Consider the following 22,589-nt stretch of genomic DNA (forward strand, 5'->3'; position numbering starts at 1 on the left):
GACATAACAATCCATAATTACATTCTATTTGCTATGGGGGCACTCAGATAAAAAGAACAGGGTAGCCCATGTCCCCAAAAGCAGAGATTGTCATGTTTGAGACTCACGACTTCAAGTACCCGGACTGCTACACAGGTGAGTGTGAAGATGCCAGACAGCAAGTGACATTAACCGTGGCGCCCCCAAACTTTGAGACTCTCCAAAGCAAAATCCTCTTAAAAGGTGAGGCACCAAGCCCAAATCAGGAAGACTGAGACAAAGAATGAAGTCATCGCGAGGAAAGGTTTATTCCAGTTACCCTGGGCGTCCCCACAGGGAGGCAGATGGACCAAGCCTGATACTACTGGCCGAGAGAATCACATACAACCACTGGGTTTAAATCTGCTCATAATTTTTTTAAATTGGTTTTCCTCAGAGGGAAAGCGCTCCTCTGTAAAGCTGCCTTTGATTACTCTAAGGTAAATAAAATTGCCCAGAAATCCTCTCTCAAATATCTACGCTGTAAGGTGCAAAGGCAGTGGAGCCACCTGGTAGGGCGGCGGGGTACATAGATACCCAGAGAAGCATGAGCCAATTCACCCACAGAGATCGGCCATTTTTAAAAAAATTTTTTTTAACGTTTATTTATTTTTGAGACTGAGAGAGACAGCGCATGAATGGGGAAGGGTCAGAGAGAGAGAGAGGGAGAGGGAGACACAGAATCTGAAACAGGCTCCAGGCTCTGAGCTGTCAGCACGGAGCCCGACGCGGGGCTTGAACTCACGAACCGCGAGATCGTGACCCGAGCCGGAGTCGGACGCTTAACCTACTGAGCCACCCAGGCGCCCCGAGATCAGCCATTTTTAAATAAAAACTCAGATACTAAATACCTTAGGCTTTGTGAGACAGACAGCCTGTTGCAATGACTTAACGCGGCACAAAAGCAACCACAGACAGTGTCATTAAAGGAGTATGGCGGTGTTCTAGTAAAACTTTATTTATAAAACAGATTTGGCTTGTGGGAGTATATGACTGTATTCATTAAAGTAACTGATGAGATGAGATTCAAGAAAGTGAGTCCACCGTGACTATGAGATTTAAGTGACTGTCACCTTACTTTCCCGGGTGACACCGCTTCTTCGAAACCGCTGCGAACATTAAATGTTAACATTGTGATAAAGCTGGTAAGTGAAACGTGTTGCTTAACTGAAGAACAAGGACCAAAACGAGGGGCTAATTTTGGGGGAACTGACAATAGTAGAAAAGGGACTTAATGTGTACTTATTTAAAGGCCCTATCCCAGGTGGTAAGGGAGTGTGGCCACCATGAGAGCAAAATGTATTTACCTTGAATATGCAAACAAGGACTTTTCTCATTAACACAGTTAACTGACATGCAAAATAGATGACAGATTCTCCTCGGGCTGATGCAGACCCCACACGCACACACACGTTGGGAGCGATTTTTGTGTTCTCATCTCTGACACAATGGCTCTACGCACGCACCCGTGGGACGTGGGCACCGCTCCACGTGTGTGGCCTTGGGGGCGCTTTTTTACTGGGGCTCTCGGTAGCTGACCGACTCCGGAGGGCACAGTCACAAATTACACACGCAGGCAAGCACACCAGTGACGCTGGGTGATGTGCTAAGCTAAGAAGAAGCCAAATGCCCCGCCACGGTTAAGCCACACTGTTCACTACAGAGGAGAATGAGGAAATGTAGGCGAAAGGGCACATGGACAAGGGGCACTTGGATTTTCCTTGACTTGCTGTCTCCTCTAATAACTGAATCTGACAAGCATTCTTTTCCAGGCTTACCTCCAGCGCGCTGACATTTTGTAAAATGGATTCTCCTCTCCTGTAAGGCCGCCCCGCACGAGCCTCTGTAGTCAGACAGACTCTGAGCTGAAAACCGAAATTCCTATTATTCTCAAACCTGTGGAGAAATTCCAGCCGTGGCCTAAACTTCCTGCTTGAATTCTCCCGTGACAGCACACAACACCGCGGACAAGAGAGAGAACGCAGACAACACAACAGGGAAAGCTGACAACCTTTGAAAAGGCCTTTTTATATGTGTGGGTACACGTATATACACATATATGTGTTTTGAATCTTTGAAGCAAATCAAGTCACAGTCATCTGCACACTGGCTCTAATCTTCCACTCATACCACCCTCCACTCCTGGAGTTTGGGGGACGATTAGGGGAGACTTTCTCACATCGTTGCATCAACGGTCATGAATGCCACATCTGTGTGACAACAGACCGCAGTCTGAGGAACCTCACCCTTCCCACCACTAGGATTTACTGATTTACGGACGTCCACTCAGGAGACACCACGAGTAATTCTTTTTTTTTTTTTTTTTTGGTGGTCATAAACGTTTCTAAGTAGCTCCGATACATTCTCTGCGCATTCTGTCACTCCTCACCCTCCATTTCTGTTAATCTGTGAAGACAGGACAGCTTTTGTTTGGATTTGATCTCTCTCAAATTTTTGAAAGGTGACTGTGTCATGCTTTCTTCTCAGGAAGCCAAGTCTCCAGCCAGTGCCCCTGGTCTGCCCACCACGGTTGTGCTTGCTGGCCTGATCAGATTTAACTGATAACCTGTATCGTGGCCCAGCCTCTGAACGTGTGACCAACGCAGTCACCCAGCATCGTGTGCTCAGATGGGCCGCGCACTTGGCCAGATGTTCTGCTGGGCTGTTTTTCATGACCACGCCTATTTCAGAGCTACAGGCAAGAAGCCCGGCTTCTCCTTCACTGAGAAAACAGAAGCACTCACCCTCTACACTCTCCATGCCCAGGAAAAGCCACCTACTGGTGCTCGTAGTGAAGTCTGCCTTCCCTCTTGTTATATGGGTGACCTTTCTGCCAGTCCCTCCTTTAGGCATGAGATCCCAGCCCACCCTCGCTTCTTTTACCCACTGTCCTCTTTCTTCTGGACCACTTGCACGCGCATGCAGGCTGTGTAGAGTTCGTGCCTAAAAAACACACCCCGGATTCTCCGGGTCCTGCCCCATGTCTCCGTTACCTTGCAGTACAAAGTGAAAATTACAAGAGTCGCAAATATTTACTGCATCAATTTCCTCTCCTTCACTCCCTTTTGAGACCACGGCCATCAGGTTTTATTCTCTCCAACATTCCACTACCACTCACCTGGGTCAACATCACCAGTGACCCCCACTCTGTCAGATCCAATGGTCAAGTCGCAATTTCCACTTTTCTCAAACCTTCACCAGCCTGGCACACAGCCCATCACTCCTTCTGTCTGCAACGCTTGCTTCCGTTGGCCTCTGGGAGGCCCCATTCTTGGTGGCAAGGCCAGGCTCCGTGCTTGGCTCTCTCCCTTCCTGTATTTATGCTCGCCACCCTGGCCAAACGCATCCAGGCACATAAGGTTTTTCAATGGCATTTGTGAAGACTCACAAATTTAGGCCCTCAATTATCCCATGAACATCAGACTTACTTCTCTAACAACTCACTTGCCTTTTCCCCTTGGAATTTTAACAGGTGCCACAAACTTAACATATGCTAAACAGGAATCCTGATGTCTCCAACAATAGCTTCTCTTCCTGCCACATTAATGCCCCGTATTAATAAATGGAAAATGCACTTTTCTAGCTGTTAGGGCCAAACACCATGGCGTTACCCATGATTCCGCTCTTCTTACTCTTCACGTTCAATCTGTTGACAAATCCTGAGAGCTCTACTTGCCAGTCTCTCTACCCCTAGCTACCCTCCACCCCTGGCGCCCGGCCCAGTTACCTCTCCCTGGGCCACTGGAACCATCTCCTGCTTGCCTGCTGTGCCCCTTCTTATCTTGCTATAGCTCATTCTTGGTCCAACAACCAGGCAGATTCTTTTTAAACGTAATGACGTCATGTCACTTTTCTGCTTAAACACTTCTCGCCTCATTCAAAACAAAACAAAAATCCAAAGTCCTCCACATGCCCACGTGCCTGCTATGATCTGGCTTCTTCCCTCCCCGCCCTCACCCCCTCCCACTCCTCTCCCCTCCACCAAGTGCTCCAATAACACTGGCTTCCTGCTGCTGCTTCCATCCACCGAGCACGGTCCCCCCTCCAGGCCTGGGGAACTGCCGTTTCCTCTCCCAGAACCTTCTTCCCCTGGATTTGGAGGTGGCTCTCTACTCGGTAATTTCGGGTCTCTGCTAAGATGTTACCCTGCCAGACCACTCTTCTGAAATAGTTTATCTGCCCTAACTCTACTTATTTTACAAACCAATTCGTCCTTCCAGGCACTCTGACTACCAGATGCATTTTATATTCACTGGTGGCCTGTGTGCTGATATAAATAATATACATAAACTCCTTGAGGGCACAGACTTTTTATTATCCATTTGTTATCCTGACATTACCTGTACTTGGATTTCCTCAATGGGAAAAGGAGGACAGGACCATTGTGAAGATTCTATAAGAGAATGCATGCTGGGCCGCCTGGGTGGCTCAGTCAGTTAAGTGTCCCCCTCTTGATTTTCGCTCAGGTCAGAATCTCACAGTTCATGGGGCTCCGCTCTGTCAGCATGGAGCCTGCTTGGGATTCTCTCTCCCTCCCTCCCCCACCCGTGCACGCTCTCTCTCTCTCTCAAAATACACTTTTTTGTTTGTTTGTTTGTTTTTAAGATAATGCATACTAAAGCATTTCATATAAACATGTTACTGTGGTGGCGGGAAGTGAATTGTTCTAAGTCATCTATCTTACTCATAAAGATGACCACAAGGTGATCTTTCAGCTCAAAAATGCTTTCATTCTTCAGTGAAATTTATGCATAGTGTACGTTTCTTCTGATGGAAATGATACCACCATTGAGCCCACTTAAAGGGGTACAGCCCTCTGGCCTCCCTCATTTACATCTTTACATGCTGAGGATAAATTTCATCTCCGTTGTTAGTTTTTTCTCCAAACACCTTATATAGGGAATCTCTGTTCCTCTATTCTTTCAGAGCGCTTTGTTGCTTCTTGTTTATTAGGTTTGGCTCTTCAGAAAAATGCTCCGCGAGGACACTGAATAACCCTCTTGCTTTCTAGATCCCTGCAGAACCTAAGATAATTTTGTAACTAACAGGTGCTCACTGAATAGGTAATGGCATGTTGAAGAACATCGTCAAACTGTCATTCACATTTGAAAGGAGAAGAAACCATGATTTCTGCCTTTCCTTCAATGAGGGAACAGTGCAATGAAATTTAATAGCAAGATTAAGAAACAAGTCTCCAGAGAAACATGCTTCCTCAATAACCTTTATCAATATTAAAAGTGAGTCAAGGGAGGTAATTAGATGAACAAATGTACTGAAACAGACACTTTAGGGAAAACGTGAAATGGGAAACTGGAAAGGAAAGAGACTCCACAGAAAGAACAGTCTTAGAATTCTTACAGGGAGAACATTCAAAATGTCATCGGGGATGGAAAATAAAACAAACTGCAGAAGTTGCAAACACTGTCAGTGGTAGAGAAAAATGCATTCTTACATTTGGGAGGCATTTTACAATTGGCAATGTGCTTTTTTACATAAATTAGCTGGATTGAAACAAATAACAAGCCTATTAGACACGGTAGTTTGGGTCTTCAAGCAAAAAGAAGGAAAGATGGGCAGGTGTGTGCTCTTGGGAGGCTGTAATTATGAGAATCTTGAAGAGGTTTTTGCGCACATATTAACCAAAATAGTGACTTTCACGACGGTGGTTATAATGTAAAGTTTGGAAAATAATTGCTTCCTGAATATGGAATGGAGGCCGTGAATCTACTTTCTGGCTCCTAGTCTTCTTGAATAAAACATTTGAGTTTTTAGTTGTGTTTTCTGGATAATTTGTATCTTACCTTTCTTTTTTTTTTTTTTTAATTTTTTTTTCAACGTTTTTTATTTATTTTTGGGACAGAGAGAGACAGAGCATGAACGGGGGAGGGGCAGAGAGAGAGGGAGACACAGAATCGGAAACAGGCTCCAGGCTCTGAGCCATCAGCCCAGAGCCTGACGCGGGGCTCGAACTCACGGACCGCGAGATCGTGACCTGGCTGAAGTCGGACGCTTAGCCGACTGCGCCACCCAGGCGCCCCTGTATCTTACCTTTCTTTAAAATGGGTTTAAGATAACCCACCAAAAATGCACACAATAACTACATAGCAATTAAAAAATTAACAAGTACATTAGAAAAAACATTAAAGCGGGAAAGGTAAAAGAAAGCCAGGAGAGACAGTGGTCAGCGGAGGTCGGCTTGCCCTAAGGTCTACCGTCAAGGGCACGAATAGTTGTATACTTGTAGGGTGCGTATAACGAGACATCAATTTTTCTACGGAAACACAGGTGTTTCTAGCACAGAGACGAGACAGAGATGCCTCACAGGACTGCTCACTGAGGGGATGTTGTATGATGCCGGGAACATACCCTCATGATATATAGAACAGCAGGTTTCATAGGATTCTCACTTCTCAGGCTGACCACAGTGGACTCCAGTGGCTAACTCAGTACTTCAGATTGCAGAGCACTGAGGTGGGGCACTTTGCTTATTTTAAGGATAAAGTTTAAAACATCTAGAAGAATGAGGCCATTATGTGCCCTTCTGGTAGCTGACAGAAGCGAGTGAGCCGTGAGTGTTACGAAGCAATGAGGTAAGCGGTACCTGGGTGGCTCGGTTAGTAAAGTGTCCGACTTTGGCTCAGGTCATGATCTTGCAGTCTGAGAGTTCGAGCCCCACGTCGGGCTCTCTGCTGACAGCTCAGAGCCCGGAGCCTGTTTCAGATTCTGCCCCGCCCCTGCTCACGCCCTGTCTTTCTCTCAAAAATGAATAAACATTAAAAATTTCAAAAGAAAAAAAGCAATGAGGTAAAAGGTTATACTAATAAATTACTTGGTGTGGAGTTATTATTGGTTGCTTGGTTAGGTGGAGACCCATATGCTTTACCAAGTTACCTGTGCTGAGAATGGAAAGGATATTGTCTTATGAAAATTAAGGGACCTAACCAGGGAAGATGCCCATGTGGAAGGACACAGCCCTGAGGGAAGGCTCGCGATAGTCCTCAAAAAGCTGCTTGGGATTCTCGTAGACGGACGAAGCCTTCAAAGTTACATGCCATAGAGTACGACTATAATCATTTCGTACTGGGAGATTTTTTAAGTGGGAGTTGTCTCTGTCCTGGCCAAATACACAAACAAAACCAAAAACCTCAGCAAGATCTTGAATAAACTGTATTATATTATATTCTCAGTGAATATTCCACCTTACCAAAGAGGAGAAGACTTAAAGGAATCTTCATAACTTTAAGGTATCAGAACTCTCCCATAAAAACTTGTGTAAAATAAACTAAATGCAAGTAGACTTGTTGACTAGTGCTACAGGGTTAATCAGAAGTCAGAGATTAACAAATGTTCACTGAATTCATACTAGAGAATTGCTTCGACTTCTCTATCTATATTCCATAACCATTAATTCTTTTTCACACAACCACTGACTGAGGTCTCCCAGGTAAATGAATTCCTCAGCAAGGTCTAGTAACTACATTAAGAGAGCTTTATCATCCCTGGAGAACAGCCATTACCTCCTCATAGACAACCTCATAGAAACTTCTATCATCCATCCTCACACATTTCAACCTCTGGTTTAAACCTCTCCCAGTCATGGATACCATGTGAAGGAAACTGGTGAACCACACTGTGGGGGCTTCGGTGTCTGAAACAACCACAATGCACAGCGCACCACAGTAATAATCTTCAAGAGGGAAGCAAACACACTGGCTTCCTACCGTCAGGGACCTTGCCCTTCTCGTCTCCTCTATATCCCCTGGGCCAAGCACAGCACCTGGCACACAACCAGCATTTATGAATACCTGCTAAAGGCATGCACGGAAGAAGTGAACACTTGAGGGCCTAGTAGGTGTCACTTTGCTGGCCACTTACATAATGGCGTCCTCACATTCATCCCATAGACCACGAGCGGTATTATCCTCATTTCATAGACAATGGACACATTGAAGCGCTAAGTGACGGCCCAGAATAAATAAGAGAACCAGGATTCAAACCCAGGTTAGCCCAACTCCAAATCCTTAGCGACCACTCCTTTTTCTTAATTATATTCTGAGGGAGTGTGGTGCCCAAGTTCATAGAAATTCCCTGCCAGGGTGGGGGAAGGGGGGTCCCAGCCAAGTCTGCCTGAGAAATACTATACACTAGATTCAATTCTCACTGCCTATGACTGCACCAAAGGATCAGAAAAGACCTAAGGTACAGGAACCCTGCTAACTTTAAAGCTAACAGTTTGTCCCCCTAACTTCTCCTGCTTTGAAACTCATTAGAGGATCTCTGTCCCATCTTTCGTACACAGTAGTGTGGCCTAGAGCAGTGTGGGAAAGGCCAGACTACGTCATGCTTTCTCCCAAGGCCGCCACCAAGAGATGTTGAGAATGACAGGCCAAGATGCTTTGAAAAGATGTAGTATTTCTGGATTCGTTATTCATAATCAGTAAAGTGAAGGTCTTCATCAGCAAAAGAACCTATAAGGTCCCTTCTAACTTTAAAATTCCTATTGCCCAATGGCTTCACGCTAAAATTGCACAAGTAGACCTGTAGATGTGAGAGAGTCGTCAATTTACAAATCCACGCTATTCCACATATTTTCAAATCGGCTGCTTGAAACTCAGAAGCTATTTTCCATAGAAACAATGGCGGGCATGATTTCTAAACCAACCCATGACCATCAAATCAATCAATAATCCAGGTGAATACTGCACACATACAATGTAAAGTATTAGAAAATTGTACTCAAACAGCAGCGATTACATAAAACTGAACAACAGTAAAATCTGTCAGAACCAATGGTGCTGAAGAAAATGCACTTTCCATTTTATGAAGAGGTATCAGTATTTTCAAAAGTTTTAGAAGGTGACTGTACTAGATTAAGATGCCCACGTACACTTTAAATTCGATGGCTTCTTTTTCCTTGAGACGAGAGTATCATCACCCCTACTCTTAGTGCTCATCAACCATGAGGTGCGAATGGAAAAATAAAAAAGAAAGGAACAGAGAAGTTGGCAATGTAGAAAACCAGGTCCTCAGAGAAGGGTAGGGGGTGGTAGAGAGGCTGTGAAAAATTGTTCCCTACACAATTCCATGACAGGTCATTATTAAGTAGGATAAGGAGGGAGGGGGGACACAGCAAATTCAGGAAAGTGGAAAAGTGTCCTACTCGTTGTTGGATTATCTAAGATATTGATCTTGGACTGATCCTCTAATTCAGGAAATACTGAACTACAAGATAATTATAAGATAACCTTAAATATACTATATACTTACTTCCTTATAATTTCAGGCCTGCACAATTTTACGAGCAAATAGAGCTCATTCAACTATTTAACATATATTTAGCTGAATACCTGCTAATACATGCCTTTGCTGAGTTCTTGGAATAACTTAAGAAACTGAACACCCGATCGCTACTGCCTCTCTTTGTTTACATTATTTTGCTTGTTTAAAACTTCAAACACTGAGCTTCCTAGAAGCAGCAGGCTTGCCTAATTAAGAATTCATGTTTGTAGTCAAGCTTCTGGAGTTAAATCCCCATGTTGTCACTGACCTCTCCTTAGCTTCTCTCTCTGTAAAATGGGGATAATAAGACCACTGCCTATCGCACGCAGCTGAATGGGAATGAACTAAGATCATGCGTGAACAGTGCTTAGAATGGTGTCTCGCACAGAGCGAGTGCTCAAAAGAATCAGCTATTTTTATACTTGTATATAAAATCCACATCGAAAATACCTAGTAAATTTTTCTCTGTACGTGTATCTAGTGAAAAAAAGTAGGATATACAACAGTGTGTACAGTATTCTATTATCTTTAAGAAAAAAAAATAGAAAGTATACATACTTGAAGGTGGGGGGAAAAAAGTGTCCCGGGGCAAGTGCTTTGTATAGGTTCATATAAACAACATATATCTCGGGAAAGATACACAAGAAACTCAGCTGAAAGAAATTGGCTACTGCAGATGAAGGGGGTTTTACTCTTCTCTGTAAACCCCTCTATATTTTTATAATTTTTTCCCATGCTCAAATGTTCTTATTCAGTAAATTTAAAACATTCATCAAACTTATTTGGCTGGCGAACTAGGACTAAAATTGGCAACCGTTAATCCATCCATCCATCCTACCTTTATTTAAAATTAATCCAAATAAACCATGGGGACGAAAGGCGCAGCATAGGGAGTATAATCAGTGGTATGGTGACAGACGGTGTCTACACTTGTGGTGAGCACAGCCTATCGTACAAACTTGTCAATTTGCTACATTGTACACCTGCAACTCGCATAACACTGTGTATTGTATTTCGATAAAAATAAATAAAATAAACTGACACACACCCCCGAAAATAAATAAAAGTTAATCCAAAACGTATCCATCAAACCTTTCGATCCAAATTATGTGAGGTGGAGGGATGGTAAGTTCTTTTCTCAACCCTCTTCAATTAAAAAATTCTTATCAGTAAATACTTACGTCCTCCATCTTAAATGAGGGAACTTACTACGTTGATTTGTGTTGGTCCCATAGGACGCTTAATGCTTTACAGAAACAATGAATCAATTAGCTACAGACGAGGACAAAGTAATAAATGTTTGGGAGGGACGGTAAACTAATTTAGATAGCTCAGTAATATATGCTTTCTTGTTTTGAGTATTTATATAGAAATCACATGTTAAGTATAAATATAACAAAGAATTGCATATTTGAATTCATGCATATTAAAATGGACTCTTCACAAGCATCCTGACTTCCAGACAACGAACTGAAAAAATTAGTCAAACCAGTAATGAGGCACAAAACGGGAAAATTCTAAAACACTGAATTTTTTACTTCTTGGAAACACAGTCCAAAATTCAAAAATAAGGCAACTCATTTTTAAGACATGCCTGACAATATAAAACAAAAAGTGAACTTTACTTTCAAGAATTTTATAATCTCATTAAGGTTAACACTGTATCTCCTCTGGGGTGGGGGGTGGGGGGGTGGGGGGGGTGGAGAAAGAAAACCAATCCCATCAAGCTAAACAAACCCAACAACCCCAAACAAACATCTGTTTTGTTTTCTCACATCTTAATGGCCTATTTTAGACACAAATATTTGTTTTGCCGACAAATGTTTCCAGAATGCTAGTTAAAACTGTTTCACTGACATAGTTTATTTTTGAGCTGAACAAACTGCAAACTTCTCCAAAGTCCACAAGGCATCATCAGTGAAAATGAGCTAGTACGGCCTAAAGGTTTTCAAAATCGCTCGCTCGGTAAAACGTAGCGGCCGAGATGCATGCTGTTGCAAACGTCAGGATCATTTCCACAGTGAACAGATGTAGACACATTAGGTAGTACAGACGTGGCCCAAATTTCCTGCATTTAGAAGGAAGACAGGCCGGCAGCTTAGTTTTCCATCCTGTCACACTGAATTCCTGGGAGAGCTCAGAGTTCCTCTGCTACTTTGCACAAGAATGTTCCCGGTTTTCAGGCGCTTTGCTCTACTTTCGTGTGCCTTGGCAAGGATCAAAGAAGCAGAGGGAACAAATGGTTTCCCATGCATATTGAATTCCCTCTTATACTGATTTTTCCTGTGTCACTTGAAATTTAATATTGGCCAGATTCCCGTACATCACCTTAACCAGTAAATTGCACGCAGTCAGAGCATGGAAAGGTAAATGGCAACGTCTACCTTGTTGGTAAGAATTCAAATGAAGAAACACTTTGAAAAATGGACTTTTCTGTAGCATCCCTACTAAAACTCATTCCTAATGAACAATGACTAGCTTTATTTAGCGTTAACCTGAAATGTTTTAGTCACCATTTACTCTTTTCTCTCTCATGGCTTTGTATTACTTCAAAAATACAATGATGTAGGTAACTTTTCCTTTCACAAGAATTTGGCCTCAAAATTCTTGATTAACTTAATACTTCATATTTATCGAGTATTTAAGAGCTATGTGCCTCATTTTCCTCATCTGTAAAATGGGCCAAATAGTAACTACACCTCATGGGGGGGGGTGGTTATAAGATTACACGTAAGCCTCTAAAAACAATTACATTTTACTATGTGTTATTATTATGGTAACTGTCATAATTATCCTAAGATGTTCTAAGAGATTTTGGACAAAAACATGTGATCAAGACACATTGTTTAAGTACAGCACAGTAAGTGAATTACGAATGAGTTCATATTTTGATTACACATATAGGGGTCATATGATAAAAACATTTTTTTTTTTTTAATTTTTTTTAACATTTATTTTTGAGACAGAGAGAGTCAGAGCATGAACAGGGGAGGGTCAGAGAGAGAGGGAGACACAGAATCCGAAACAGGCTCCAGGCTCTGAGCTGTCAGCACAGAGCCCGATGCGGGGCTTGAACTCACGGACCGCGAGATCATGACCTGAGCCGAAGTCAGACACTTTACCGACTGAGCCACCCAGGCGCCCCTGATAAAAACATTTTTAAAAGAATGGCTTAAGTACTCTTCGAAGAAAGTCAATTTAAAATATTCCTTCAGGACAATTCCTCTCAAGTGGTAGTTAAATCATTTCTATCGCTTATTTGAAGAAATGTATTTTGGTTATATTGATAATAATATGCCTTAACATTTTAGTGTTTAATGTGAGAAAATAACAGTCTTCGATGTCAGTGGCTAAGAGATGATAATATGTAAGTTCGGCTATTATCACAAAAGGAAAACATCCCAAAATGGTCTTTTCTTTTTTTCCTTATCTCTGTGTGTTTTTGAACCTAAAAGAAAACCACTGACTTCATAAAGAATTGTTTTTAAAAAAAAATTTTAAATGAAATCCATCATTTAAAATTTAAAGTAACCACAGATTTAACTGCGATATTGGCTTACAGTCTTAGATTTCAGTAAGAAAAAAAAAGACTTGACTCTAATCAAAATTTTCTCTTAGAGGTAGTGGAATCTGCATTTACCACGAAGTATTCTTCAGAAACCGAACACATCCTCTAACAACAGGAAGCCATTTAATTGGGAAGATGTGAAAAATTGGACAACTGTTAAGAATGATACATACTGCACATCATCAAATCTCTAAAATTTTTCTCAAATAAAATGTTTATAAGTATACACCTCTTTAAAAGGGAGGTTTTGGGGTGCCTGGGTGGCTCAGTTGGTTGAACATCTGACTTGATTTAGGCTCAGGTCACACATGGGGTTCCACACTGGGCATATAAAGCCTGCTTGGGATATTCATTCTCTCTCTCTCTCTCTCTCTCTCTCTCTCTCTCTCTCTCTCTCTCTCTCTCTCTCTCTCTCTCTCTCTGCTCCTCCCCTGCTCGCATGCTTTCTCTCCCTCTCCCTTTCTCTCTAAATAAACATTAAAAAAAACTTAAAAAAATAAAAAGGAGGGTTTTGATAATGAAAATAAAAATATTTTGAGCTAAATACAAAGAAATAAAAACATCAACTTTTGTGGGATGCAACACAAGTAATACTTAGAATTTTACAACACTTACTGAATTTATTAAAAGATACGAAACATTTAAAATCAACATTCTAAACTTCAACCCTTAGGAAAGTAGAAAAATAAGACCAAGTTAAATCAAAAGAAAGCAGAAGAAATACTAAAATATCAGAGAAGTCAATGAAATTGAAAACAGGAAAACAATAAAGAAAAATCAATGAAACAGAAAGTTGGCTCTTTTTTTTTTTTTTGAAAGTTGGCTCTTTGAAAGGTCAATAAAATTTATCTCTAGCTAGGATAACAAAAGCAAAAAAAGACACAAACATTAGTGTCAGAAATGAAAAAGGCCATCACTAACAATCCCAGGGACATTACATGACTAATAAAGGAATATTATGAATAACTCTAAGCCCACCCATTATATAACCTAGATGATATGAATCATTCCTTGAAAAATAATCTACTAAAACACACACAGGAAGAAATTGATAATCTGAACAGGTGTATATCTATTAAAGAAATTGAATCAATAATTAACCTTCCAAAACAGAAAGCACTAGGCCTAGATTGATTCACTGGTGAATTATACAAAATATTTAGGAACTAAATGGTACCGATTCTTTTCAATCTGTTTCAGAAAATAGTAGCAGAGAAAACATTTCCTAGTCTATGAGGTCACTATTATCCTAATACCAAAACCAGACAAAGACATTATAAGAAATGAAAACCACAGACCAATAGATCTCATGAACAGAGATGCAAAGATTCTTAAAGTATTAGCAAAACTGAATCCAACAATGTATTAAAAGATTTATACACCATGACCAAGTGGGACTTATTCCAGGTAGGAAAATCTGGTGCAACACTCGAAAATAAATTAATGTAATTCATCACATCAACAGGCTAAGGAAGACAAATCATATGATCATATCAACAGATGCAGAAAAAGCACTGGACACAATCCAACACCCATTCAGGATACAAACTCTCAGCCAACCAGGGTCAGGGGAAAACTTCCTCAAGTTGATAACAAAAAAATACCTACAAAGAACATACAACTAATATCACACTTAATGGTGAGAAACCAGAAGCTTTTGTTCCCTGAGATCGGGGAAAAAGACAAGTACGCCTCCTCACCACTCCTGTTCAACACTGTACTGAAAGTCCTGGCTAATGCAATAAGATAAGAAAAGGAAACAAATGATATTCAGAGTAGGAAGACATAAATCTGCCTTTGTTCACAAATGACATAACTGTATAAAAAAATACCAACCAATGTGGTGCCTGGGTGGCTCAGTTGGTTAAGTGTCCAACTTCAGCTCAGGTCATGATCTCATAGTTCATGGGTTTGAGCCTCGTGTCGGGCTCTGTGCTGACAGCTCAGAGCCTGGAGCCTGCTTCAGATTCTGTGCCAACCCCCCCCCCCCCACCGGCTCTCTCTCTCTCTCTCTGCCCCTCCCCTACTCTCACACTCTCTCTTAAAAATAAACATTAAAAAATTTTCTTCAAAAATACCAAAGAATCGGGGCACCTGGGTGGCTCAGTCAGTTAAGCGGCCAACTTCAGCTCAGGTCATGATCTCGCGGTCCATGAGGGCTGTGAGTTCAAGCCCCGCGTCGGGCTCTGTGCTGACAGCTCAGAGCCTGGAGCCTGTTTCAGATTCTGTGTCTCCCTCTCTCTGACCCTCCCCTGTTCATGCTCTGTCTCTCTGTGTCTCAAAAATAAATAAATGTTAAAAAAAAAAAATTAAAAAAAAAATACCAAAGAATCAACAGAAAAACTCCTAGAACTAATAAATGATTATAGTGAAGTTTTAGGATCCAAGGATCACATACAAACATGAATTGCTTTCCTAGATACCAGCAATGAGAAATTGGAATTTGAATTAAAAATATAATGTGATTTAATTAGTACCAAAAAAATATAAATCTAAGAAACATGTATAAGATATATATGAGGAAAACTCCATAACCCTGATGAAAAAAACTAAAAAGGTAAACTAATGGAGAGATATTCCAAGTACATGGACAGGAAGATTCAATATTGTCAAGAGTCAATACTTTCAGTTTTTCCCACCTTGATCTTTAGGATTCAATGCAATTCTGAACAAAATCTGACGAGGTTACTTGGTGGATACTGACAAGCTCACTCTAAAGTTTATGTGGAAAGGCAAAAGGCCCAGAACAGTCAACACGATATTGAAGAACACAGAGGAGTGATACTTAAAGACTTATTCTACAAAGTTATAATAATCAAGACGATGTGGCGTTGGAAAAAGAAAAGACAAACAGATCAATGAAAGACAACAGAAAGCCCAGAAATAGACCCACACAAACACAGTCAACTGATCTTTGACAAAGCAGTAAAGGTAATTCAACGTGGCAAAAGATAGGTTTTTCGGCAAACAGTGCAAAAACAGGGCCATCCACATGCCAAAAAAAAAAAAAAAAAAAAAGGAACCTAGACACTGACTTATACTTATCACAAAAATTAGCTCAACATGGGTCAGAGACCTAAATCTAAATAGCAAAACTGTGAAACTTCTAGGTCACTACATGGGAGAAAACCTAGGTGACCTTGGGCTTCACAATGAGTTTTTAGATACAAAACCGAAAGCACGTTCCATGGAAGAAAAACTGCTCAGATGGACTTCATCCTAATCAAAAGACATCTTTCGATGTGTCTTTGAAAGACACTGTTAAGAGACAAAAAAGACAAGCCGCAGACTGGGCGAAAGCACTTGCAAACCTTATCTGATAAAGGACTTCTATCCAAAGTAGATAAGAACTCTGAAAACTCAGTAAGAAAACAACCTGATTAAAAGGTGGGCAAAAGATCTGAACAGGCACCTTACCAAAGAAGACGTACAGAGCAAATGAGGATACGAAAACATACTCAACATCGTATTTCATCAGGGAAATGCAAATTAAAGCAACTACACACTGCTACACACCTATTAGAATGGCCAAAGTCTGAAACACTGACACTACCAATGCTGACGAGGTTGTGGAGAAACAGGACTCTCATTCATTGCTTGTTGGATCACAGAATGATACAGCACTTTGGGAGACAAGTTGGCAGTTCCTTATAAAACTAAAGGTACTCTTATAATTCGGTGGTCACACTGCTAGGTATTTACCAAAGTGAGTTGAAAACTTATGTCTATACAAAAAGTCCGAGCACAAATATTTATAGTGGCGTTATCTATAATTGCCAAAATTAGAAGCAATCAAGATGGCTTTCAGTTGGGCAGGAGGAGGCTAGCGTTACTAGTTGAAGAGTAGGTACGATTTTTTGAGACAAGTAAATTACAATTTTTCTAAATGACCCGATAAACCTCAGTGTATTTCCCAAAGTGGATTAATACTTCTCTATTTCCAGATGATGTAACTTTTATTTTATTAAGATAGTCAAAACATGACTAACAAACTCGTTTCTAAAAATGAATGCAAAGGATTTAAAAATTGCTAAACGCAAATCTTAAAAGTTCTCATTACGAGAGCAAAAAATCTGCAACCACGTATGCTGGTAGATGTTAACCAGACTTCACCATGGTGATCATTTCACAATACACACAAATAGCTCATCATTTTGTGCACCTGAAACTAATATAATGTTAAATGTCAATTATATCTCAATAAAAAGAAACATGAATACAAAGGCACTGCTTTTAGTTTTTAAAATGAATTACAGGGGCGCCTGGGTGGCTCAGTTGGTTAAGCATCCGACTTCGGCTCAGGTCGTGATCTCACGGTTTGTGAGTTTGAGCCCCGCGTCGGGCTCTGTGCTGACAGCTCAGAGCCTGGAGCCTGCTTTGGATTCTGTGTGTCTCTCTCTCTGCCCCTCCCCTGCTCATGTTCTGTCTCTCTGTCTCTCAAAAATAAATAAACATTAAAAAAAAAATGAATTACAAATGATTGCAAATTTTGAGATAAAACTTTCATGTTCAAGTTACATTTTTTTAATGTATTATATAGATCTATCCAAAGGATAATATAGCTTTCAGTATTTAATTATAAACACATTAAAATAATTCTTGAACTTAAGATTCATGAGGAGTGACATGTGTATAGGTAATACTGCATAATACCATGAACTTAAAAGAGAGCTATTCTTTATAACTTAAAAAATACATAACACCAGGATGCCTTGGTGGCTCAGGCGGTAAGCACCCAACTCTTAGTTTTGGCTCAGGTTGTGATCTCATGGTTTGTGAGTTCGAGCCCTGCGTCGAGCTCTGCACTGACAGCTCGGAGCCTGCTTGGGTTTCTCCCTCCCTCTCTTTCGGCCTCTCCTCAGCTTGCACTCTCTTAAAATATAATACCAAATAATGAGTCCTTACATATTTGGCGTGAAAAATCCTTGCAAGATTATCTTTATATGTTTATAATGACATCACAATTTCACGAACAATACAAGAACAGATACTACAAAGTATGGGAGGAGAGCTGCATATACCGTATATTCATTCTGTACTTTAGAATTCCAGGAAACTGAATTGTTCTACATTAGATCAGATAATAACTAGAGTCTGACTTAGAGTCCAGTGTAGAAAATATGGATTTTAAACCTAATTGACTACTAAAACTAAGAGAAAAGAACCTGAAATTATTTCAACAGAATAGACACTATTTTTCCTATTCTTTAATTTCGATTGCAAAACAAAAACATTAGATTATATGTGACAAATCATTCCTTCCAATTCTTTAATGAATTTATGTACTTTTCTCATTCAAAACTTCCATTTCATCACAGGCAAGTCTATAATCTTATATACGACTAATAGGAAAATGAACACCAAAAAACCGGCTGAGCCCACAGTCATACTGCAAATGTAAACAAACCAACCAACACCAGACTAAATCTTCCTTAAATTTCTCAAGTAATCCACATTTCTTTTTAATGTGGAAACTCACTGAACTTTCCACTTCTAACTACACAAGAAAGGCTAACCTGTACACTTGTCTTTTAGTGGGAGGTGGTGAATCGAAGAGATCAGAAAAATATTATTTTCTCCCCAGTCCAATCGGTTTCTATTCTGTAACCAGAAAGATACTGAATATTGAAATGAGTACCTGACACACTAAACATTTATTCAAATACAATCTAAAATAGATCATTTAACCTTAAAATCGTCTGGACGCTTAAAAAAATCGTAGGTTTGTGCTGTTTCCTATGTGATCTCCCCAGTCTTGCACACGGCATCCCTTTTACAAATAAAATTCACTTAAAATAACGGCATGGTCCAGAGACCAACTTTTCTGTACAATTATATTGGTATTTTTTAGCAAGTGCCCGTCACCCGTAATTTAAAAAACACAGTTAAGTCTTCACTACTTTGTTTTACGCTGTCTTCACTGTCAAAATGTTATGAATTAATTAAGATCACTCTGTCTTCTCATTCTATTCTTCCACAGATCCTAAAGCGTTTCTCTACTTGTTCACATAGCTATCCGATTTCAAAGCTCCTTTTAGTCCTCACGAAGTTTGCATGACCCAGATGGTTCATAGGAAAACAGGAGATCTCTCTGAAATTGGGACAAGCCATTATCTTTCCTCGTGATGCCTCTATGAAATTAACAGAGGGAAGAGAGGAAAATTGTACAACAGCTTCCACAATAAATCCAATACCTTCCGTGACAGTTTATTTTGAGAGCGATCGTATAGATGTTACATCTAATGAAAAGCCCTGTATACTAGGTTCTGTGAATACTGTATTTAGACGTGTGAATTGCGGGAAGAATATAGCAAGCTAGTTTTAAAAAAGTGAAGGAAAATGGAATATGATAATCAGAGATAAAAAATATTTGGAGTTGAGCTGTGCAGCAGAAATAGCGTTCATAGTTAGTGAGGGTACAAGTTTAGGAATGCTGTAACTTCCTAATCGAAAACAAAATAGTGCTCACCTACATTTAAGAAGAAGGTGGAATACTAAAAACCTGAAGTTTTTGGGTTTTTTTTGGTGGGGGGGGGGGCATCTGCTAATATTGGGAAGATAAACCTATAGTAAATGTTGAAATTAGTACCTGTTCCATAAATTTTTTTCATCGTGTAGGATAACCAACCAGAACCAGCACATCATAGAAGTGTTTTTCAGTGTGAGACCACTTGAACCTAGCTTGTAGCAAAGAGTGGGCTTTGGCTCTAAGAATAAAAGGCAAAAGGAAGAAAAGTCTGTGACTGAGGATCATAGCTCACCTCATAATCCATGAAAAGAGAGACTACATTTTTTAAAGATGTTTACTTATTTGTTTTGAAAAAGAGAGAGAGAGAGAGAGAGCAAGTGGGGGAGGAGAAAAGAGATGGAGAGAGAGAATCCCAAGCAGGCTCCGTCTCTGCCAGCACAGAACCAGATGCAGGGCTTGAACTCACAAACTGTGAGATCATGACCTGATCTGAAAGCAAGAGTCAGACGCTTAACCGAGTGAGCCACCCAGGTGCCCCAGGAGACAGCACTATTCTTTTCATTTTTAAAAGATGTTTTCCTTATTTTTGAGAGAGAGAGAGAGAGAGAGAGAGAGAGAGAGATAGACAGACAGACAGACAGACAGAATAGCAGGGGAGGGACAGAGAGAATCCCAAACAGGCTCTGCAGGTGTCAGTCTACAGCCCAACATGGGGCTTGAACTCAGGAACTGTGAGATCATGACCTGAGCCAAAACCAAGAGTCAGAAGCTGAGCCACCCAGGAACCCCGACACTACATTTTTAATAAGACAAAGGTGAGAAATACAAGAGAAAATATCAGAAATACAGGTAAAGACCAATACAGGAAGTTAAATATACAATATTAAGAGTTCCAGAAAACACTAATGGAGGGAAAGAAGTATCAAGCACACAGTAGGAAAATTTCCAGAGGTGGAGAGATTTTCATCTGGAAGGGCCTATCAAGGGTGGTGCAGAAGTATGAAAATGCTCATGCCCAGTTATGAAATTAAGTAGGCCATGATGGGGGAGAAGGGTGGGCCAGGGGAATCACTGCTTTCGATTATTAACTGTGTTGTTTTTTGATTTTGGAAAAACATTAAATATTTAATGATAATCAACATTAAATTTGAGGTAATATCACTTATTTTCATACTCCATCTGTGGACAAATGTTTGTAATTATAGTTAATAATTCCACCTAAATATCTATAGTTATCTAAGATGTTATATACGTATCTTGAAAATGGACTATATTTACAATGAAAGGAACCTCAATTTCAGGTGCTTTTGAAGTTCCGTAATTTACACTAAAAATTTTCAGCAAATAAAAATGAAGTTAATGCCACAATCATGATGTCTGACTTATAGTTAGGCCATGCCCAAACTTGCCCAAACTGTGAAACCACTACATGCGTATATGACTATAGAAAAATGCATTTAAACCACCAGAAATAGAGCCTGCAGGACTAATAAAGGGCACGTAATTACCTGCTGCGGGATCCGTGACTGCCTGGCTGGTGATGCCAGATGGTGGCTCTTGAAGCTGGTAAGTGGCATTTGTGGACGGCGTGGTTGGGCTGGTGCTGCTGCTCGTCATATAATGTGCTGGGTACGGTGAGCTGTTATAATACTGTGCGTACTGACCCTGGCCGAAACTGGGATAAGTCGGATAGTCCTACCAAACCAACCACACGAGAATAACCTGTCAGAATATTGCTCCTCATTTCTTACTTTCCAAAGGACAACTACATTGTGTTTCTGGGTCTTCTCTGAATTCACAGAGGAGCACACGAGCACCCATTGACTCAAATGTCCCGACGTGCAAACAAATTGCATGTAAGATCAGGTCCACTCTTCCTGTTTCTTCGATTCCATGATGCAGTACTAGGTAAAATCAAACAAATCTGAAAACCAAACACTCACCATATAGGACTGCTAAAGAGATTTTTTTTTAAGAAAAAAAAAAAAAATACATATATTAAAAGGCTCAGGTAAGCCCTCACAGTATACTATAAACAGATCTTTCTTTATGTAAGAAAATCATCTGTTGCATTAAAAAAAATTTTTTTCTGAAGTTAAACTGGCTTTTAAAATTACCTGCTGTGAACTGTTAAATCCAGAGGAATTTGTGAGTGAATTATTTCCTGTATATAATCCTGATGATGTTGTAAAACTGCTACCTAAAACAAAATGAAAAGAAATACGGGTGACTGAACTATGCAGAATAATGTGCCCATAAGAAATCATTATTTAGATAAAACAGAGTTGGAGTTCATTGCAAACACACTTGGTTTATCTTTAAAACCAGACTCCATCGCCATGACAAAATTGTTTCTTGAAATAGTTGACAATTTTACTTTCACTGTACTGCAAAGGATTAAAGAGTAAAGAGGTTTGAATTTCTGAGGACGTAACATATAAACTGTGGACAAAATGATACATTTGTGCAAAAATATTAGTCACTGAACTTTCCATTTCAATTTGTAAAACGCACCAGGATTTTTTCATAGCTTTAAATATACATAATGTAAAATGATGGGATCTGATGAAATGATCTTGAAAGTTCTTGCAAGCTCAAAAACAACAATGCTACTTTCGAGAACTTGAAATGCTTTCAGACTTGTTCTTGTCATTATAATGGCCCACCGAAAAAGCTGATTATTTCACTTCACAAAAGAACAATGGCAACTCTTGAAGCCCTTCATAAGACAAGAATCAAAGAGGAAGGTGACCAATGTTTTGTGTATTCCGTGTGCTCTCTAGGTAACATTCTGTTTGCAGAACATCTACGTAGATGTGCTCAACAATAAATAGTTGTCACCGTGCAGGATACAAACATGAAAGCAAACCTCAGTTCCCTCTCTCGTTTTATTTACCATCTTACTGTGAAACTATTCAAAGCAACAATATACTATTTTTGGTGATATTAGCAAAGATCAGGGATTGGAAAATGTGTAAAAAATGCGATTCATAGGCTGCAAAATGGGAATCCAAATAAGCACAGCCTTTCTGGTTGGGCTATCTGGTCAACATTTAAGTAACTTTTGAACAGCAATTGTACTGCCATTCACTTTATGATAAAAAAAAATACGTGGACTTATACGAAGAGATAGTTAGCAAAGATGTTCTTCAGTGTTGTTTCCAATAACAAAACCTAGAAAGCATTCTTATGTCCCTAACAGGTGTGATTCAGAAAGCAGAACCCTCTGAAGACATTGAAATGGTATTACGATAA

General features: G+C 40.2%; 1 protein-coding gene across 1 annotated transcript in view; it reads right to left on the reverse strand.

Annotated features, from left to right (window-relative positions):
• Window positions 1-22,589, reverse strand: part of EYA1 (EYA transcriptional coactivator and phosphatase 1) — a 169,644-nt gene that overhangs the window by 87,203 nt on the left and 59,852 nt on the right. Inside the window, exons 8-9 of the mRNA XM_007084782.3 lie at window positions 21,452-21,534; window positions 20,843-21,029 (exon numbers count right to left, since the gene is read on the reverse strand). Of these exons, the coding sequence (XP_007084844.1) occupies window positions 20,843-21,029; window positions 21,452-21,534 (270 nt within the window). The remainder of the gene's footprint in view (window positions 1-20,842; window positions 21,030-21,451; window positions 21,535-22,589) is intronic.

This window comes from Panthera tigris, chromosome F2 (genome assembly GCF_018350195.1).
Source record: "Panthera tigris isolate Pti1 chromosome F2, P.tigris_Pti1_mat1.1, whole genome shotgun sequence".
Lineage (NCBI taxonomy): Eukaryota > Metazoa > Chordata > Mammalia > Carnivora > Felidae > Panthera > Panthera tigris.